This window comes from Lissotriton helveticus, chromosome 9, assembly GCF_964261635.1.
Source record: "Lissotriton helveticus chromosome 9, aLisHel1.1, whole genome shotgun sequence".
NCBI classification, from domain to species: Eukaryota; Metazoa; Chordata; class Amphibia; order Caudata; family Salamandridae; genus Lissotriton; species Lissotriton helveticus.
Window position 1 is genome coordinate 810,529,136 of NC_136070.1, and position 21,699 is coordinate 810,550,834.

Below are 21,699 nucleotides of genomic sequence, written 5' to 3' on the forward strand. Positions count from 1 at the left end.
TACAGACACTCGTGCACAGGCTTTTTAAAAACTGTAAAACCATGTGTGTTTCTAATTTTGCTTTCAAGTGCTCCATTGATTTCATAATTGTATTTGGTTTCACACAAAGCAAAAACATTTATAGTTAAACTATTTAGCAGTGCAGATGGCCTGCAGAAAAGTGTGCACTGCGCTACTGAGCATCTGGGTATGATGATTATTACTGTTTCCTAGTAAGCCAATTTCTTACATTTTGTCGTTTTAATAAAATCACACAAAAAAGCTCAGCAAAGTTAACCACTCAAACTGTATTTACATCCCGGCGGAGGTTCAAGGTTAAAACAGAGCGAAATCCTGGTCAAAAAGATACAAGCCAGAGTTATTTTCTGCAATTAAAACAGAAACTGTAACTACAAACAGTTTGCTGCGATTACGACTGCTGCACACATGAATTACAATCAAAAATTCCAAATACGCCACTCTCTAAGTGGGTCTTCTCCACGTCACAGTTCAATTTGCTCCAGCGGAGTTCTTCCTGCACACTCTACATAGATAAACAATTGAGTTATGTATGATAATGAAACAGATGTATGAAGTCTAAATTGCGCTGTTTTATGCTCCAATAAGGTTTGGTTATGTTCAATTTAAAAGCACAATGGAAGTTAAATTAATTACTTATCTGTCCTAATTTCTTGCATGCCCGGACCTAGGCGGTTTTACGTCAGTGTTGAGCTGTTCTGAACAAAGGTTCGGTTTATGTCCCACTCCTCCCCTCAGAAGCATCATACTTGTCTTTGAATCAATCAAGCAACAACTGTAGATAATGGCTTCTCTCTGAGTAACAACACATCCATATTGAACAAAGGTTTAGAACATGACCGAATCGGTCAATTTAAGTTGGGATTATACAACGAAAATAAGTTTTAAACTATTGAAAGGGGGACACTTAATGAAACATGGGAGAGTCCCTTATCTTGATAATTAACTGAATGAGAATACTTTGAAGAGTGTTTTAGCAAAAGTCAGTCCAGATTTAGGGAGACTAAAATCGCCACAATCAACAATACATTGTATTTTTCACTTTCATTAGTTTAACATGTTGATTTCTAGAAGTAGCACTCCGAAAAGTTCCTCTCACCTTTTGTCCTAATTCCAATCTTGTACCCAGTTTGCTCTTCAGCAAACAAATACTCATACAAGTTGCTGCTTTCATCAAAGAAAATATCATTTTACAAGCTAACCTTTCACCAACTCCAATACATTAGATGGGAAGTAATCACCACAGTTGGCTTGGTGGAAGAAACCTGGACAATGGTCAGTCACTGCAAACCACAAAGGGAAACATGAAATATATAGTATTTGCCAGCAACCTGTATCAATGGCACAGGGTACAGTACTGGACTTAAGCGAGAGCCAGCAGGCGCCTCGGAGAACAGAGGTGCAGGAGCACCAGTAAGCTGCATTAACAGCGCAGGATTCAAAACAGCGGCTTATGGTGGGGTTCAGTGACATGGGATTTTAAAGAGCACTGCACCAAGTCACGACCCAGGAAGAATACGTGCAAGTCAAGACTGGAAAGAGTCAGGGAGTGTAAGAGTAAGTTCACAAATGGGCTGAGTTTAGCATCAAGTAGGTCAGTAACTAGAAAAAGTCATTGAGAATGAAGGAGTGGAAAGTTAATGCAAGCATTAGAGACTGAATAGAGCCAGCCAAAGTACACATGCAGCAAAAGGCTGCGCGATTCAAAGATTGGCAAAACAACTGGCACGGGTACCAGAGCAGGAAAAGCATTGGTAAATAATGGTGTCAAAAGAAGGATGGAGAAATGTAGGGAAGATTAATTTTAATGGTGAGAATTAGTGGATAGGAAGCGCATTACTGAGACCGAGGGTCCTAGATACTGTATTGTATATGCAAAAGTGCTGGGAAAAAAATGAAGAAAATCAAATCACAAGAAGCGGGAAGAGCAGCAGTGCACATGAGTGGCCACAGAGGGGAGCAGCATGAAAGAGGACATGCACCAATAGGTGAAACAAGAACCACAAAGTATCAAAAGGATAACAGGCCATGATAGAAGATTAACATACAGCAACATATCAAAGAAATGATGCTGTTCTGACCTTCTGAGATTGAAAAAAATTGACGGTGGTCTAAAAGAATATAATCTCAAGAGGCTAACATTTTCAGGTTATGGACATTGTTGGACCCATTTTGGCATTCACAACCCCTCGTATGTGCTTTATTTGAGACACTTAAAATCAGTTGATTTTTCTGCACCAGGCGCAAAAAAATCAGAAAGTGGCAGAAAAATGTCGAAACCATTTTCATTACAATTTAGATACAAACTAAAGCACAGTATTTGGAAATAAAAATAAAGGCGCAAAAAGTTAAGGAGAACAACAAATGAAATACACCACGTGCCTTTTCCCTCTACGAAGGAAGACACACGTTGTATTAACTGTTTTAACACACTTTAAGCAGGTACAACGTTAGTACTGGTTCTAAGCCTCAAATGTGTCTGCGGACAAAAAAGTAAACTTTTCTTTGTTGGTGTAACTGAACTGTCATAAGCTCATAAGATTGTCCATAGAGTGTTAGCGTGTGCTGTAGCCTGAGCAGGATTCGACTGTGCTGTTTTAAACACAATGCAGGCTAAAGCGCTGGCTCTGCATCGCCACATCCTACGCCATGGAATTTTCATGGAAGATTCGGTTGAGCTATTTTCACTTTGCTCATCATCTGGCTGTAGGGCTAGTGGCGGTAGTGAGGGCTCCGTGAGCGGGATCGCCTGTTAAGAGACAGAAAAATATAAAACAGACTTGAGATGAACAATAGTTATATCGGACGCACTAAGTCAAGTTATTGTAGGCACACAGATACATAGCTGCCAAAGTGTCATATTGCTTATGTGTGACATTCTCATAATTTCAGTGTAATTATGAGTGGCATTTAACAGCTATGAGTGAGACTTTTTGCAAGAAAAAACAAGCAATAAAGACAAGATAACTAATATTAGAAAGGACACCCATTTGAGCAATGAGAAACTAAGAAGACCTTAAAACTGCTGCTAAGCACCAGAAATGGAAGGTACTAACCAACATGACACACAGAGTCCATAGTTGCCAAGTTTTCAGATTGCTTATGTGAGACATTTTTATGGTTTCAGTGCACCTCTTTGCACAATAATACAGCGGTTCCCCCTTGTGTCCATCAGGTTTCCACGGTTCAGGCTGAGTGATTCTTCAGGTGAATTGGGAACTAATGCTCTGTTCTAGTGAGCACAGTCTTTTTTATTTGAAACAAAAACCTGGAAGTTTTGGCTTTGAAAATGTTTATATCTGGTGCAGTAACGACGGCCACAGTGAAAAGAACCAAGATAAGTGATTACCATGCACCCGACAGCTCCATGCCCCAGCAATGATTTCAAGGAACAATACTTACTTACCTGTAATCTGTGGTTCTCCAGTATTGGCGTCTTTCATAGATTCACATGCATGAATCATTCCCCGTCGTCGGAGTGGGAGTCCCACGATACATAAAAAAGCAATAAATATGCCCATAATAACCAAAAAACCTTGGTAACATAAAACCTGGAAGTAAAGTAGCCCAAAGCTACATAAGAAAAAAGTTCCACATCTATGACTATCACAGTCATTATACATAGTCCAAACTGCAGCCAATCAGGCGACAGCACCCACCAGAATGTTCTCCCCAGAGGCTCAGGCTCTCAGATTTTCTCGCACAAGAGTGCAACCAAGAGATAAGAGCATAAACCAGCCTCTGAGGGGAGGTCGGCGTATTGCATGTGAATCTATGAAAGACACCAATACTGGAGGGAGAACCAGAGATTACAGGTAAGTAACTATTGTTCTTCTCCAGTATTGGGATGTCTTTCATAGATTCACATGCCTGAATCAGAGTAGATAGCAGTATGCAAATAATGCTAGGAAGACGCTATTTGTAACATAAACCTGCACATAGAAAGCATATGCAATCACTTACCAAGAAATGCTATAATATGCATAAATACATGTAAGCTTCCAACCACGAGAATGCTACTATATATTAGGCATGATAATAAGCGTCTGAGAAGCAGTACAGAGGAGAAGGAAAAACAAAGGCTCCCCTTATTTGAAAAGATTGCAGAGAACCGCATGTCCCACTGACGTATCAGCATTGCTGGCAGCCTCCAAACAGTAGTGCTTGGTAAAAGTGTGTCTGCTGGACCAAGTCGCTGCTCTGCAGATTTGCTGAAGAGGAACACCAGCAAAGAGAGCAGTCGAGGAAGAAACCGCCCTCGTAGAGTGCGCTCTTGGAGTTGTCTGCAAAGGTCTTCCAGCTTGCTGATGGCAAAAGTCAATAGCGGCAGAAATCCAGCGAGCTATGGTCTGTTTAGACACTGCATGTACTTGCCGTATTCTTCTGTAGGCAACAAACAATTGATCTGTTTTACGAAGGGTAGAGGTCCTTATTTAATATAATTTAAGACATCTTCTGATGTCAAGGGTATGCAACGCCCTTTCCGCAGGGGATTGTGGATTAGGAAAAAATGTCTTTACGATGACTGGTTCGTTAAGGTGAAAGTCCGAAGGCACCTTCGGCATAAAACTGGGATTTGTGCGTAGCACCACAGAATTGGAAGTGAACTGCAGAAAAGTTGAATTTATGGTGAAAGCTTGAATGTCGCTGACTCTTCTAGTTGAAGTCAAGGCCAGTAGTAGAGATACCTTCCAGGATAGAAATTTGAAATCCACTCTATGAATAGGTTCAAAGGGGTGCCGCATGAGCTGCGCTAGTACCACATTGAGATGCCAGGATGGAGGAGGACGACGGACAGGAGGAAACATTCGAAATAGCCCTTTAAAAAATTGTTGTATTATCCCTGACTAATAGAGAGAATTGGAACCATCTTGTCGGAACCTTGAGATGGCCGCCAAAAAGACCTTTAAGGTTGAATGGGAAAGGCCTGATCTTGCTAAATGTAAGAAAAAAGGTAAAATCTGCTCAGGTGTTGCATGAATCGGGTGAACATTGGCAGATTGACACCATATGCAGAATATTTTCCATTTAAGTCTGTATGTCTTTATCGTGACAGGCGCTCAAGCGTGAGCCAAAACTTCCTTGCAATCCACAGGGATATTTAGATGAGCGAATTCAAGATGCTCAGGCGGCAGGCAGCTAATTTCAGAGATGCAGGGTCCGGATGGCAAATTTGACCGTTCAAGAATGGACAGGAGATTCGGTATTGGTCGAAACTGAATGGGATCGTATTCTGATAGGAGGAGAAGTTCGGTGAATCAGAACTGGCGAGGCCACCTGGGAGCAATGAGAATTAGGCTTTGCAAGCTTGCAAAGAATAGGCATTTGCTGTTCCGATTGGTCGCAAAGAGGTCTAGATCGGGATGACCCCACTCTTGGAAAACTCGATCTACCGTCAGTTGATGCAGTTCCCATTCGTGAGTGAATACCGAGGACATGCTGAAGGAATCCACCAGAACATTGGAAACTCCCGGCACATGAACTGCCGAAAGATTGATCCTGTGCTGAATCGCCCAATCACAGATTTCTTGGGCTTCTTAAGAAAGAAGAGCCGACCTTGTTCATCCCTGCTTGTTTAAGTAATGCATAATTGTAGTATTGTCTGACCGAATCAGTACTGTGGCTCCTAGAATGACTGTTCTAAATGATTTCAGGGATAAGGAGATGGCTCGTAGTTCCAGCAGGTTGATGTACCACTTCCGTTGTTGAGGGCACCATTTTCCGCTGACCGTTAGCCCTTGAAGATGTGCTCTGCAACCCTCGAGGGACGCATCTGTGATGATTCTAAAATCTGGCGTTTACTGAAGGAATGCACATCCCTTCTCTACATTCTTCTTCTGAGCCCACCAGAGGAAGGCTTCTCGCATCCGAGGAGTGACCTGAATGAGATCGTCGAACGATCCTGAGATCTGTAACCATTGTTGGTTGAGTTCTTCTTGTAGGGGCCTCATCCTGAGGAGGCAGTTTGGTATTAAGGGGAAGCAAGAAGAGCTCATTCCTAGAAAGGACTTGAACTGTCGGACTGAAACTGACTTTATTGATCTTAACTTTGTGAGCTAGCTTGCGGATCTTTTGCTGCCTTTCGTTTGCAACAAAAGCCTGGATCAGCTGCATGTCCAACGTTGCCCCTTAAAACATTTGCCTTTGTGAAGGAACAAGATAAGATTTGTCGAGGTTGATAGAGAGATCCAGCAACTGAAATAGAGACAGACATCTCTGGACATGGGTGTCTGTGTCTGAGAATGAACTCGCCTTGATAAGGCAGTCGTCCAAATAAGGAAATATTTGAATCCCTTCCAGACGGAGGTGCGCCGCAACTGGTGCTAGAACCTTCGTAAACACTCTGGGAGCCGACCTTAGTCAGAAGGGAAGGACCTTGAAGTGAAAGTCCCTGCCACCCACTCTGAACCGCAAGAACTTTCTGTGCCTGGGGAGAATGGTAACATGGAAGTACGCATCTTGAAGGTCGAGGGTGGCCATGTGATCCCCTGCCGACAGAAGTTGTAGGATTTCTTGAAGCGTTAACATCCGAAAGGACAATTTCTTTAGGTATTTGTTGAGGGAGCGAAGATCGAGAATGGGACGCCATTCTCCCGATTTTTTCTTTATTAGGAAAACCCTTGAATAAAATCCTGTTCCTCTCTGCAATTGAGGGACTTTTTCGATCGCTCCTTTTTGTATCATCAAATTTATCTGGGAAAACAACTCATTGTGATGAGCTGAAGGGAGGCCTCTTGGGGGAAAATTTGGAGGAAACTTTTCGAATTCTAGAGCATGGCCTTTGGATACGATGTCTAGGACCCACTTGTCCGATGTCATTGACGACCAATTTGAGTAAAATTGTGAGATTCTTCCTCCAACCTTTACACAGGACTGCGGTAGAAGCTGTGGCAGGTGGCGGTTCTCATTGCTTCTTATTTGAAACTTTTCCACGGTAGGACGGCTTCCTTTTATTTTGCGAATAGGAAGTGTTGCGTTGACCATATGACTGCTGTCTTTGTGACTGGTATCGCTGATTACCTTGATACGACTGGTAGGATATCTGCTGGCTGTAGCTCCCTCGATTGGAGAACGATCCACGTCCTTTCCCACCTCGAACGTGCGGCTTACGAAATTGCAAAGTACCGAGAGATCTGGCCGTTTTGGTGTCTTTCTTGATACTTTGTAGGGCTTCTTCTACATGTTAGCCGAACAAAGCCTCTCCATCAAACGGCATGTCGATTACCTTTGCCTGTACCTCCTGGCGAAAAGATGTAGCCTTCAACCAGCCTTGCCTCGCAGAACAGCTGCACCCGATAGCTGTCTGAAACCTGTGGATAATACATCTACGGCCGAATCAATAATCTCCGCAGAGATACGTTCCTCTTCCTGTAAAATCTTCAGAGCTTCAGCCTTTGAAGGTTCTGGTAACATGTCCATATACGATGAAATGTCTGACCACATTTGTCTGTCGTAGCGACCCAGGATGGCTACTGAATTGGCCGCACGGACTGTTGTCGCTGCCATTGTGGAGACTCTTTTCCCAATTGAGTCCAACCGTCTGTCGTCCCTGTCAGGTGGGGTTGTGATATGAGAAGATGGATTCCTAACCTGTTTTTGAGCAGCTTGCACGATTACGGAGTTAGCCTTTGGGTGCCCTATGAGGCATGCCGGAGAATGTTCGGTCACTTTATACTTCTTGTCCAGCCGGGGCAAGACTGGAGGGATAGACGCAGAAGTTGACATTACTTTCGATCAGTCCTTCCATATAAAATTTATAATGGGGATCGTCCGTATCTGCCTCCTTGGCTGATCTTTAAAATCATACAGGAAGCATTCTTCCTTCTTCAGCTCCATGGAATAAGGAATCTTTGAGTTGCTCTCTCCATGAGGAGGTGGAAGCCTCCAATATCCACCTTTTCATTTTACCCCAAACCATCATGTTAATAAAAATGTTGTGAAAGAACAGTTGCTTTTGACACTGTCTTTTAACTGGACTCATCCACCTTCGACCTTTCATCTACCCATCCAAAGTTGGCTGTGGTATCAAATTGGGCTGTGACCACTGGGAGAATTTAGAGAACCCAGGGTCATAGGGCTAGATAAGCAAGTACATGCTTCAACAGAAACAGAATTGCAAGAAGTGGTTGGCAGGGCCAGTGCCGGACTGAAAGGTCTATCTGCAGGCTAAGGATATCAAATCTGCCTTCATGGCATCAAACTTCATGATTCTGGACAAAAAGCCCACATTACCCGTAATTATTAGAGTAAGTTGGGAATGGGTGTCTCCACAATGCTTGTCCATCTGCAACAAAGGAAGGCCCTAGAATGGATCGTGATCACCTGCTATACTAACGCCTCAGTTGTAAGAAATTAAGTGGCACCAAAGGTCCAAGAGAAGCAGGTACCTCACCAAAGGTGGCTGGAATAACCCAGGATATACATCTCTGATCTAGTCTACTGCCGATTCCTTATGTGATATATACCATTCAATAATATAGAAAGATTCTGATATTCACTTATGTCTATAGGAACTATTTCTACTTAATAATAGAAGAAAGGGCATGCCATACTGTGTGTGGGCAACCTGGGCTGCAAAATTAGTTGCCTCTGCCAAAGAATACTCTTTTTGGATTTATTTTGCTTCTCTAAATTATAGGATGTTGCTTGGAATGTTATGATGCTACTGATATGGCTATGGAATTACCATTCTCATCAGGAACGTTTTTCCTAATTCCTCAGTTTGGTTGTACCTTTAAATGAAGAAGAGAGCACATCACATTAGTTACTGTCCTACCAGCACCAAATTGGAACTGGTAGTAGGAGTATAAAGAACAAATTGGATATTGTGGCTAGGGTTTAGATTTGAGGCTTGGTAAAATATATATTCTTTAAGCACTTCGGAGGAAACTTGAATAAGATTATCTGATGACAGTGAGCTCCCCTCGGCCCCGTGAGAGAAGCTACTGAAAACGGTGGTAAATTAGAAAAAACAGGGCTCCCAAAGAAGTTTGTTCTTCAAAGACCAAACGGAAATAATTGCAAAGGTACAATGAAGGCAGATCATACATTCAGATCTGTGGGGTCTCAGCATTGAACATGTACCCTAGCTTCCTAATAAAAACTCTTTGCTGTGCAAAAGATAGTTAATTCCACTCTACTCTGACCAGGGCATACCAAGAAAGTAGTAAAAGATACTGAACATAGACGTGCATTGTCATATGTTTGGGAAACAAGGATGCTGGCTAAATAGGATACAGAGACAGCTACATCTGGAAAAATTGCCATCCAGAGGTGGGCATGTTTTCAAATGTTATGGATAAATTAAGCGGTCTACTCTTCTCAGAAAGTTGAACTGACTCATGGACATCAAACTATCAAGTAAAATGTTGCTGGGGAAAGGATGCCCACCTAAATACCTACCTGTAATTATGGACACCCGGACCCTGTGGTCTATGCAGATTTCCACTCTTTGAATCTTCCCACTTCTCAAGGTGCGATTCTCTCCTAAAAGGCAAAACATGTTTATCTCATTCAACGTAGGTATAGCAGCATGTCATTATTAAATATTATGTATTTCTATGCTTCAAATATTAACCCCTTGCCTGCGGCCGGAATTCCGCTCCTGTGCTGGACATTCAGATCGCGGGCGTGGGCATGACGGCTCCCGGCCGTCATCAGCACAGGAGCACTTGAATGCATGACGGACGGGCGCCGTCATCAGCACGCAAGGGGTTAAATACACTACCCCATGTGCAGTTTTCAGATAGAATAGTGGAAAATGGCTCAGGGATCACCATTTAAAAGGTAACAGCATTCCCCCCTCAGCAAATGTTAAATGCTGGTAGTGATACTGAAAACAATGCCAGTGGTGTGAGGTAACCAGCTGCATATATCATTTGCAGAAAAAGACACTGCAAGTCTGATTTAAAAACCTATTGGCTCTAGCATTGATATATACACTGTAGCACACTGTGAATTTAATTCACTTTCCTACTCGCACTCAGGCAACTTAAATGTGCTTTCAGTGTGGATTATGGTTACAGGAAGACGGGTAATGACCATATAAATGTAAGTGGAGAACATTCTAACTAAAGATATGGTTTTGAGTTGTTTTCTGTACTTCCAGTTGTTGGGTGTCAGTCACGGTACCGTGGCATAGTGGGTAAAAAACAATGGTCTTGTATGCGTCATGATTAAACACATGTAGCCGAGATTAACCCCTTTGCTGCGGGGATTATTCACCTGCTGTGCTGGGGGGCAGGGGGGCGCGCACAGCGACCGCATGCTCTTGACGAGTTCAGCTCGTCATGAGGCACGGCGCTCCTGTGCTCATGACGAGCTGAGCTCGTCACAGGTGCAATGGCTCCCATGGAACGTTCAGCACAGGAGGGGAATTCTCGCCGCACCCGAGCGTTCCACGGGCCATGACGAGCTGAGCTCGTCATGAGCACCGGAGCGCCGTGGCTCATGACGAGGTCAGCTGGTCATGAGCATGGGAGGGGTTAACATCTTCATTCCTTTCAGCACCTTGATGTTTGTTGTGGAAAGTGCTTACGTTTGGCAGGCATGCCCAAACATAGGTCCCTGCTCACTATGCCACAGGACTGACACTGTGCCACAGAACCAACCCTGACAAGATCTAACCAGGACAAAACTGGTCTGGGACTGCTTGTGTTTCCCATCTGGGGGGAACTGGGCCTGGGAATTTGGGACAGGCAGTTCAGACAGGAGTATCATCAAAACTGGTTTACATACGGCAGGCCTATGTCTCGAGTTGCATAGAGAGGCGGGGAAAAACAATTGTGTCTGGAACGCGGCTCAATTGACCACCATTGGCTGAGATGAACAAGTAACCTACCTTTTGTAAGGTACTTTTGCTAGAGACTTCAGCTACACATTCCTTACATTAGGATAATCCCCAGGTATTAGACTGGATCTGGAAACCTTTAGTGAGCAGTACTACTGCATGCCGGTAGGTGGCATTGCTTAGTTTTGCGTAGCGTCACCCGAGCCGCAAAGTGACACACAGTACCTATATAGGCACCACCCCCGTGCGCTGATGCCATTTTCTTTTTGTGACTTTTCATGCCAGAAGGGTGGAGCCACTGAGAGCACTGAACACTGGTGTGTTAAGCTAGGGCCCCTTAGAAGGGCAAACAAATCTTAACTCTAAAATCATATCACAGAGCGGAGAGGACACGTTAGAATAGATATCCAAGCATTACCTCCGTGGAGGAAGGACTGCAATACGAATTAAACTAAAAAGTCCCGTAGGACCTAGGGGGCTAGGTGACCTTCACATTGGGCCGGACTGTCTAGGCAGTAGTGCTTCGCAAACGTGTGCATGGAAGCCCACATTGCGGCCTTACGGACAGCCAGGACATGAACTCTGTAAGCTAAAGCAGTGGTTGCAGCCTTGGCTCTGGTAGAGCGAGTGCGCAATAGTTCAGGAGGTTGCTTTTTGGCCAAAGCGTAGCAGTTCCTGATGCAGACCCATCGTGAGATGGTCCTTTACTGCACCGCCTTCCCTTTTGTGGCTCCAAGGTACCCCTAGGAAGAGTTGATCATACAATTGGAAATGTTTCGTGCAGCCAAGGGAGAACAACAATGCTCTGAGTCCAGCCTGAGTCTCTCCTCTTCTTTAGAGGGGTGAGGCGGGGATATAGGAAAGGGCCCCTTTTTGAAATAGTGGCCCTACTTTTTGCCTTAGTACTGATGCTTTTTGACAAAGTTCACTGGGTCCCTGCAGACCAGCACCCAGTTCAATTTCCCTTAACACAAGGTAAATATCTAATTGTAACCGAGTTAGCAAGGATTTTAGCAGTCCTACAAGTCCCCCGCAAATGGTACCTCTGACACCCAGGGCATGGGTAGTAAAGAAGGTCTGTATGGGCTGCAGTATCTATCATGGCATACAAAGGGACCCACACAAACTGCATGCTGCCTGCCATTGCAGAATGCGTGAACAATTTTGCAAATTGTTTTGAAAACAGAACATGGAACACTACGTGTACCATGCCCATGTACACGGAATATACTGCATGTGCGTCGCCCCTATAGCAGGCCTTAGAGCCCTGAGGCAGGGTGCATTATATAATGTGTATGGCAATATCTGCACGAGCAGATATGTCCCTGTGATGCCCAGTTCCATTGCTGGTCATTGCAAGCGTTCAGGCAGCCATTTCAAAACCATGTTCTGGTCACTGGTCATCACGAGTGACCCAGCTACTTGACACCTGCACTGAAAGTTATGGTGTTTGACATCAAACACCTTGTCTTAATAAATCCACATTGATGCCTGTATTGGATTGTTGGACTTTGCCCTTTTTGCAGTGTCAAAACTGAACTTTTTGCCTTATTTCTAGCCTTTTTTGTGACATGGTGTTGGTGGTTTTAGGACTCTGGGAACTTTAGCACTGCTGTCCAGTGTAAAGTGTGTGTGCTCTCTGTGGTAAACATGGTAAGATTGGTCTACACCGGTTTAATTTACCTGTCATTCTCTTGTAAAGTGGTATCTCAGACACCCAGGGCCAGTAAATGAACTGCCACTGGTGGGCTTGCAGCGCTGATTGCGCCACCCACAAAGTAGCCTTTCAAACCTGTCTCAGGCCTCTGCCATTGCGGGGCCTGTGCGCGCAGTGCTACTACCGCTGTGACGTGACACCTAAAGTGTGTGCATGTCTGTGATCCCCCTTTTACTGCATGTCAGTCGCCGTAAAAGGTAGGCCCTAGCTAGAACTATTGTCAGGGTGCATTGTAGGTAATAGGTAGGGCATGTACCATAAGTGTGTGACATGTCCTGGTAGTGACAAACAGCCATTTTGGTTTCCCACTGCTGTGAGGCTGCCCTCTCATAGGAATGCATTGGGGATTCCCTGATAAGTGTTTCAGTGGTAATTCCTGATATGAGAGGAGCAGCGTGGTCAAGTTTGCTATGTTTGGGAAAGTAATAATAAATGCTGCACACTTGTGTGGAGTTTCTTTTGTGGTAAGCCTAGTGTGTTGCGCAAACGCTTAACACATTGCCTCTGGGATAAGCCTGACTGCTCGTGCCAAGCTACCAAGGGGGTAAGCAGGGGCTATCTTCAGCGTGTAACTCTCCTGACCGGACTAGAGTGGTGGTTTCTGCCTGACTTAAGCGCAAGCCCTGGCCAACCAGAAATCCCATTTCTAATATGGATTTATTATGACATGCACCAAAGGGCACCTTATAGGTACCCCCTGAATCCTAAAAGTCTTTTAGTGTGCTGGCTGACTGGACACCCTGTCACAACACATACATTTCTTACCCCCTGCTCAGGACGGCCAATGCTCTCAGAAGTCAGGAACAATACAAGCTACGGCAGAAGGTGATCACACCTCCTCCAGCAGGATGGCTAGCAAATTGGCATACCAAGGGCAGAAATGTCACAGCCGCTGCCGCCTTTGAAATGCCCTACTGGCTTCCTCCAGACCTGGAGAATGCCACCCTCTGCCCTGGGGCCCATTTGGCACCAGAGCAGGCAGGAAAACTAATCAGTAGGCGTGCCTAACTATCAGACTAGGCACATCCCTAAGGTTGGCTACTTGAAGTGGAGACTTGAAGAAGGGTTTCACCATCTTGTTTTTTGGGGAAACTAAGAACTCTGGGTCAGGTTTATGCCCTCTCTCCCTGAAGAGTGGTCATATAGGGTCTGTAGTCACCCCAGGGGTAGGTAGCCCTTAAATTCAGCATTTAAGTATTTAGGTGGTTCCCAGCACCAGTAACTTTGATTTGACTACCTAGGAATAGAAAAAGGACAAAGAAGAGTCAACGATGCAAGAACTGTGGACCACCACCGAAATTGGCACCAAAACCTACCGGGCTGCTTCTCTCCTGAGAATTGCAAGAAACTACTCGTCTTGCCGCTGAACAGCCTCCCCAAACCCTTGGAGGACTGCCCAGTACTTCGCCAACCAAGAATCTCCCTTGAGGTGGAGGAGCCATTTCCCTGCACCTGCAGGCACAGACTGCATTTGCCAGGTTCACAGTTTTGCTGTCCATCGCGTCCACAGAGGGAGCAACACGGCAGGAGGAGGTCATTGACAATCCAGGAGGTCAGCACCATTGTTTCACCAAGTCTCCAGGCGCTGAGCCTTCCTGGAGCCACCCTGCACCAATTCCCAGGGTACCGGAGCCCCTGCAAGCACAAAGGCTTATTGCGTGCCCAGCCCGTACACCACCAATGCAAACACCAACCTGCCAATAAGGGACGTCAGGATCTCTGAGGTCATCACTGAGAGTGCCATGCAGTCTTGTTTTCTCCCACTCTCCAGGTCACCAAAACCAAGTGAGAGCCTCTGACTCAAGCATCCTATTGCATAAAACTCTGCTGCCGAGCCCGCCCCAGGCTGGTCCACGTAAACCAACCTGCTCTAAAGACCCTCAGGAGCCGAGCCCCTCTTTGGGTTCTGCCAGACTGCAGCCTTTGCAAGTTCTTCTCCATTGACTTTACTGTGTAGCGCTCAAGGCTACCAATGTGAACAGCACCTCGGCACCCAGTCACCCCAGGGCAGGTAAAACCAAACTGCAGGTGGTTTCTTGGACATTGGCCCCTAAACTGTATGCAAGTATTTCTTTGCAGTGAATGTTAACTACATAGCATAACATTACAGCTCATGCCTCCAAAAACGTTATTTGAGCATTTTACTGTTTTACTGTAAAAATCCTATGTCTAAAAGCCAGCGGCGGCTTCTCCGTTAAAGCGGCGGAGCGTTGCCCCACTGCTCTGCGAGCAGTAGGTAAAGGAAAACTAAAATGATAACCAACGTTATCATTTTAGCTTTCTGTTTCCTGGGGCAGGGCTGCTGTGCTGACAGAGCAGGGCCCAGGGGGAGGAGTGGTTTGCCCACTCAAGGTGCACATGAACGGTTGGCCGGCCGTCTAAGGCAGGCCAAACATTCAGACAGAAGATCCTACCAAAGAAGCAGCCTGATCGCAGGACCAATGGTCATGCTCATGCTCGACAGCTCGGGATACCAGACTCTCCGTGCCCAAGCCAGAGCCACAAAAATGACAGGGGCCTAGTCGTTCCTGATCTTTCTGAGAACTCTTGGCAGGAGTGGTATTGGCAGAAAGGCATAAAGGAGGCCAGTACTCCACTCGCACCAAAAAGTGTATCCGCAAAACTGCTGACATTGTGCGTTCTCTACGGCGGCAAACAGACCTACGCAAGTTTCTACCCATTCTTGGAAGAAATCTTGCACCACCTCTGGATGGAGATGCCATTCGTGCTCGTCTTGGCATCGATGGCTGAGTTTGTCTGCTCTTGCGATCCCGGAGCCCACCAGGTGTTTTCAGCCATGCCCAGAGGCATGCTGACTCTTGCCGAAAGGTCCACAATGCCCCCACCCCACCACCCCCACCCAGTTTGTTGCAAACCCACAGAGCAGTAATGATGTCTGTGAAGCACAAGTTACTTACCTTCGCTAACGATATATCTGTAAGAAACAGTAGTTAGTATTAGATTCCTTACCTTAGAATATCCCCAGGCGTCAGACTGGACCCGGAAAATTTTGCGTAGCAGTACCCTTGCGCGTCGGTAGGCGTCGTCTGCGGCTCCGCGGCCGTCGTCGGCGTCGTTGGCGCCTGGATGACGTTGTCGGAGTACTTAGATGCCGCCCTCGCGCGCTGACGTCAGTTCTTATACACAGCTTTTCAGCGCCAGAAAACGCAGAGCCATGATAAAAACCAACACTGGTGCCATAAAACTAGGGCCCTGAAAGGGGATGACCTTAACCCTAGATATCGGTTCGCAGAACGGGGAGGATGGGTGGGACGGTAAGGAATCTAATACCAACTACTGTTTCTTACAGATATATCATTACCAAAGGTAAGTAACGTGTGCATCTGAAAGAAACAGGTTAGTATTAGATTCCTTACCTCAGAATAGATACCCCAGCAATACCAACCCCGGTGGTGGGTCTGCGAACCAATGATCACACCAGAAAGTCCTGGAGAACGGAACGGCCGAAAAAGCCATCTCGCCGGACTTGGCTGTCCAGGCAGTAGTGTCTTGCGAACGTGTGCAGCGAGGCCCACGTAGCTGCCTAACAGATGTCCAGCAAGGGGACTCCACGACCCAGGGCAGTGGAGCCGCCATGGACCGAGTAGAATGGGCCCTCAGCCCAACAGGAGGCTCCTTCCTCGCCAAAGAGTAGCAAATCTTGATGCACAAGACGACCCACCGAGAGATGGTTCGTTTGTGCACCGCCCGACCCTTCTTAGCGCCCACGTAACCAACAAAGAGTTGGTCATCCATCCGGAAATGGAATGTGCGATCCAGATAGAATGAGAGCGCACGTTTTGGGTCCAGACGGTGGAGCCTCTCTTCCTCTTTCGAGGGATGCGGAAGCGGAAAGAAGGTGGGCAAGGTGATGGACTGCCCGATGTGGAAGGCTGTGACTACCTTGGTCAGGAAAGAGGGTCGCGTCCGCAACACAACTTTGTCCGGATGGAGGTTTAGAAGAAAGAGCCTGGAGCTCACTCACTCTCCTGGCAGAGGTGATGGCAACGAGGAATGCAGTCTTAAAGGTAAGAAGACGAACAAAGAGGACAGTTATGAAGTGGCTCGAAGGGAGCGCACATCAGATAAGTTAGAACAAGGTTCAAGTCCCACTGAGGCATCACGAAAGGAACAGGAGGGAACAGATGAGTGATGCCCTTCAAGAACCTATTTACAACTGGGGACTTGAACAAAGATGGCTGATCAGGCAGCCTTAAGAAGGCGGAAATGGCAGAGAGGTAGCCCTTGATAGTGCCCAGAGCAGAGCCCAGCTGGGCAAGAGAAAGAAGAAAGAGGAGAACCTCAGAAAGAGGTGCAGAGAGTGGATCCACAGCCTTTGCAGTGCACCATGCCACAAATTTGTTCCACCTGCAGGCGCATACTGATTTTGTGGAGGGACGCCTGGCTGCCAGAATAACATCAGAGACTTCAGGCGGCAAGTAAAATCGCCTCAACTGTCGCCGCTTAATCTCCATGCTTAGAGGTGGAGGCTGGACAGGTTCGGGTGGAGGACCGTCCCCTGCTGCTGCGACAGAATTTCCTCCTGAAGAGGCAGACGAATCAGGGGATCGACTGACATGCTGAGTAGCTCGGGATACCAGTATCTTGGTGCCTAGTCGGGAGCCACAAGGATGACTTGGGCCCAGTCGCGCCTGATCTTCTTCAGCACTCTGGGCAGAAGTGGTATAGGCGGAAAGGCGTACAACAGACTGCAACTCTACTCGCGTCGAAAAGCGTCGCCGAGCGAGTGCCGCCTTGGAAATTCCACAGCGCAGAACTGATGACATTGTGCGTTCTCTTCTGTGGTGAATACATCTAACCAAAGCTCTCCCCACTGCTGAAAGAGACCTTGCGCCACGTCCAAGTTCAGACACCATTCGTGATCCATCATGCACCGACAGATGAGTTCGTCTGCCCTGGCGTTCAGGGAACCTGCGAGGTGTTGAACCACCAGGGTCACACCCTGATGTTCCAGCCACTGTCAGAGGTGCAGAGCCTCCTGGCATAGGGTCCACGACCCCACCCCGCCCTGTTTGTTGGAGTACCACATGGTGGTGGTGTTGTCCGTGAACACCTGCACTACACTCCCCCTGACAGAGGGGAGGAATGCCTTCAGTGCAAGCCGGATCGCCCGCAGCTCCAGAAGGTTGATATGGAGCCGGGACTCCGCCGGAGACCAGAGACCTCTGATCTCCGCCTCTCCCATGTGGCCCCCCAAGCCCTGGAGGGACGCGTCCGTCACAACTACATGCTCCGGTTGGGGTAGGGAGAGGGATCTGCCGCTGACCCAATCGCGGTGCGTGAGCCACCACTGCAACTGTCTTGCAGTGCCCTCCGAGATCAAGACGTGGTCGGACAAGTTGCCCTGATGCTGGGCCCACTGAAACTTCAGGTCCCACTGCAGAGCCACCAGAAGGATGCAGGAGGCCATCAGCCCCAGAAGCCGCAGCGTCAACCTGACGAGACTCGGGATAACGGCTGAAAGATCGGAATCAGAGCCTGAATATCCCGAACCGGCTGTTCGGGAGGATAAACCCGAAACTGCGCCGAGTCTAGAACCGCTCCGATGAAGAGGAGCTTCTGGGAGGGACACAGGTGCGTCTTCGGCACATTGATTGAGAACCCCAGCATGTGCAGGAGGTCGGCCGTAGTCTGGAGGTGGTTGACGACTGTCTGGGGCGAGCCCGCCTTCAACAACCCCTAACCTGCGCAGATGAGCTGCGATCACCGCCATCACTTTCGTGAACACCCGTGGGGCGCTGGTAAGGCGGAAGGGGAGCACAGTAAACTGAAAGTGCTCGTGGCCTACCGTGAACCGCAGGTAACGCCGGTGGGCCGGCAGGACGGAGATGTGGAAATACGCGTCCTGCAAGTCCAACGCTACCATCCAGTCTCCGGGGTCCAGGGCAGCCAAGACCTGAGCCAGAGTCAGCATCTTGAACTTCTCCTTCCGGAGGAAGCCATTGACGTTCCTTAGGCCCCCTTTGCCCTTCTTCGGTACCAGAAAGTAGTGACAATAGTAACCACACCCTACTTCTGGCCCAGGAACGTGCTTGATGGCCCCCATGGCCAAGAGGGCCGACAAGTCCTCTTGCAGAAGTTGCAAGTGATCCCCCGACACGCGATTTGCAGCACCCACCTGTCCGAAGTGATGGTACGCCAGTGAAAGAGGTGATGGCGGACCCTGCCCCCCACTGGCGTTAAATGGGCCTGAAAGCTCGGACTAGGAGGGCTTTGAGGCGGATGCTGCGGGAGTAGATGTGGACTGGCTGCGCCGTTGTCCCCTGGCACCGCCACGGCGGTTACCACGCCCACCGCCGCGCTGGATGTTAGACTGCGGCCCGTGGCTGGTAGGACGTGAAGGGGCGCCCCTTCCTTGGCCACGAAAGGAGCGAAAAGCAGACTGCTGCTGACGCTGCCCCGAGAGGCCCAAGGACTTGGCCGTAGCCCTGGAGTTCTTGAAACGTTCAAGCGCATGATCTGCCTTGCCACCAAAGAGGTGGCTGCCATCAAACGGCATGTCCATGAGAGTGTTCTGTAAATCGGCCGAGAAGTTGGCGGACCTCAGCCAGGAGTGGCGGCGAACCGCCACCGCCGTTGACATCGCCCTGCCCAGCGATTCCGTGGTATCCAGTCCACATTGTATAGAGTACCGAGCTGCGTCTCGTCCCTCCGCGAGGGCTTGTGCGAGTTTTGCCCGGGCCCCCTCCGAACACTCTGGCAGCACGGCCGCAACCGTATCCCACAGTGGGTATAACGGCCCAAGAGGCACGCGGTGTTGACTGACCGCAGTCCGCACCTAAGGGACGAGAACAGCTTCTTATCAAACTGTTCATACCTCTTGGATTCCCGATCAGGGGGAGCAGTCGGGAATGCGGATTGGGAAGTAAAGGCCTGGATAACCAGACTCTCAGGGGTAGGGTGGGTGGACAGGAAGCTAGGGTCGCCCGGAGCTGGGCGGTGGCGCCTAGAGACGTTCCTATCTACAGAGGGGCCTGTAGCGGGCCTGGACCACGTGCTCAACAGGACGTCCATGAGAGCCTCATTAAACAGCAGTAAAGGCTCCGGAGCGCCAGTCTGCGGTTTAAGGACCTCAGTGAGGATGTTAGACCTCACAGTAGCGACGGGGAGCGTAAGCGCCAAGGCCTTGGCTGCCCGCGTCAGCACCACACTATAAGCAGCCCCCTCCTCCGTAGCCACGGAAGGAGGGGAGACAAAGCCAGTGTCAGGGGAGGTATCAAGACCACTGGCCTCCCCTAGCTCCTCTGTCCAGTCCTGGGAGGACTGACACTCCTGTGTCAGAGGGTCTTCAGACCCCTCACAATCCCCTTCGTCCTCCATCTCCTGAAACTCAGGGTCAAAGAATGGAGCCGGATCAAAGAAGAAAGGTTCTTCAGCCGGCGTCGAATGCGGCGTCGGTCGACGCCGGTCCGACGCCGGATCCGGACCGAGAGAGGAATCAGGGACGGCGTTGTGCGGAGACGGCGCCGGGGGCGACACCGGCAGGGTCATGAGGTCGAGCAGCGGCGACCCGGATCTGGAACCGGATCCAGCGGGAGCCTGCGGCGTCGGGGCCGAAGCCCCCGACGCTGCCGGAACACGCGACCCGCTTGGACTCCCAGTCGGGGCTGCGGGGCCCGGAGGCACCGCGGGACCCGACGGAGGAGAGAGGGTCCTCATGGCCATGAGGAAGGCCTCGATCTCCTCCGGTGTCACGTTCAGCCCAGGGACCGGCGGGTATGGAGCTGGCCGCGGCGCCTGCGGCTCCGGCGGAGCCGCAGAGGCGGTGTCGTCCGAACCCCCGGCCTCATCGCTCGAGCGTCGGGGGGAGTCAGAAGAGCGATGGCGTCTCTTCGACTTCTTGTGCCTCTCACCTGAGGACTTGGAGCCCGACGAATGGTGTTGACTCGTCGAGCTTTGATGACTGTGGCCCCGCTACCGGTCCCTCGACCCCCTCCTGGACCGGGACCTCGAGCGGCGCGGGGCCGACTGCCGGAGCTCGAGGCGCTTCGACGTCAAGGCCCGGCAGTCGGGGCACGACCGGTTGTCGTGGTCGGCCCCAAGGCAATACAGGCACCGGCGGTGGGGATCGGTAACCGACTTCAGTCGGTTGCAGTCGGTACAGGGCTTGAACCCGGGCAATCCCTACCGGCACAGAGAGTCGTGAAGACTCGAGAAGAGATCAAAAAGATCAAAAAAGTTTTAGTCAAAAAATGACTAAGGTACTGCTTTCTCCGGACCTGCGCTAGCTGGCGCGGAAAAAAGAAGAACCAACGTCAGCGCGCGAGGGCAGCGCCCAAGTACTCCGACGACATCATCACAGTGCCAACGACGGACGAGGAGCCGCAGACGACGCGCAAGGGTACTGCTACGCAAAATTTTCCAGATCCAGTCTGACGCCTGGGGATATTCTAAGGTAACCTCTCCCAGATGGCCGCCCCAGCCCAGAAGTGATGCATCTGTCACTATAGTTAGCACTGGTTGGGGAAGAAAGAGAAGTCTGACACGAACCCATTCGCGGTCCAAAAGCTCCCCCTGCAGATCTTTTACAGTTCCTTTTCAGATCTGGACCATGTCGGAGTGACTCCCCTGATGTTGCGTCCACTGTAACTTCAGCTCCCACTGAAGAGCCCTCATATGCCAATGGACATGTGTTACTAAGAGGATGCAGGACCCACAAGGTTCAACAGCCTCAGAGTCAGTCTCACCAAAATCCAGGATAAAAGCTTAAACATCTGTATCATAGTCTGAATATCCTGGACTCGCCGCTCGGGAGGATAAGCCTGAAACTGCAGTATCCAGAATGTCTCTGATGACAGGGAGCACCTGAGAGGGAGTCAGAAGTGATTTCATCACACTGATTGTGAACCCCACAGAGAGCAGAAGATTTGGCGTAGTGTGGAGGTAGGAGACGACTGCCAAGGGTGAGCCCCCCTTCAACAGCCAATCGTTGAGGTACGGCAAGACTGGAATCTCTCACCTCTGCAGATTAGCTGCGACCATTGACATCGCTTTCATGAACACCCGAGGGGCACTGGCAAGGCCAGAGGGCAGCGCAGCAAACAAAGTGCTCTTGGATGACCATGAACCGCGGGTAAAGCCTATGGGCAGGCTGGACAGGGGTGTGAAAATGAGTGTCCTGAAAGTCCAGCGTTACCATCAAGTATCCTGAGCA

The 21,699-nt window shown here is 48.8% G+C and overlaps 1 protein-coding gene across 20 annotated transcripts in view; it reads right to left on the reverse strand.

The window, feature by feature from the left end:
* Positions 1–268: 268 nt before the first annotated feature.
* Positions 269–21,699, reverse strand: part of CLASRP (CLK4 associating serine/arginine rich protein) — a 739,455-nt gene continuing 718,024 nt past the window's right edge. For 12 of the 20 annotated variants that reach the window (XM_078660953.1, XM_078660947.1, XM_078660949.1 and 9 more), the window contains 2 exons: positions 9,421–9,504; positions 269–2,767 (listed from right to left, as the gene is read on the reverse strand). In XM_078660953.1, coding sequence (XP_078517079.1) covers positions 2,731–2,767; positions 9,421–9,504 — 121 coding nt within the window. In that variant the 3' untranslated portion in view covers positions 269–2,730. The remainder of the gene's footprint in view (positions 2,768–9,420; positions 9,505–21,699) is intronic. The other 8 variants (XM_078660959.1, XM_078660965.1, XM_078660962.1 and 5 more) reach the window with 1 other exon arrangement.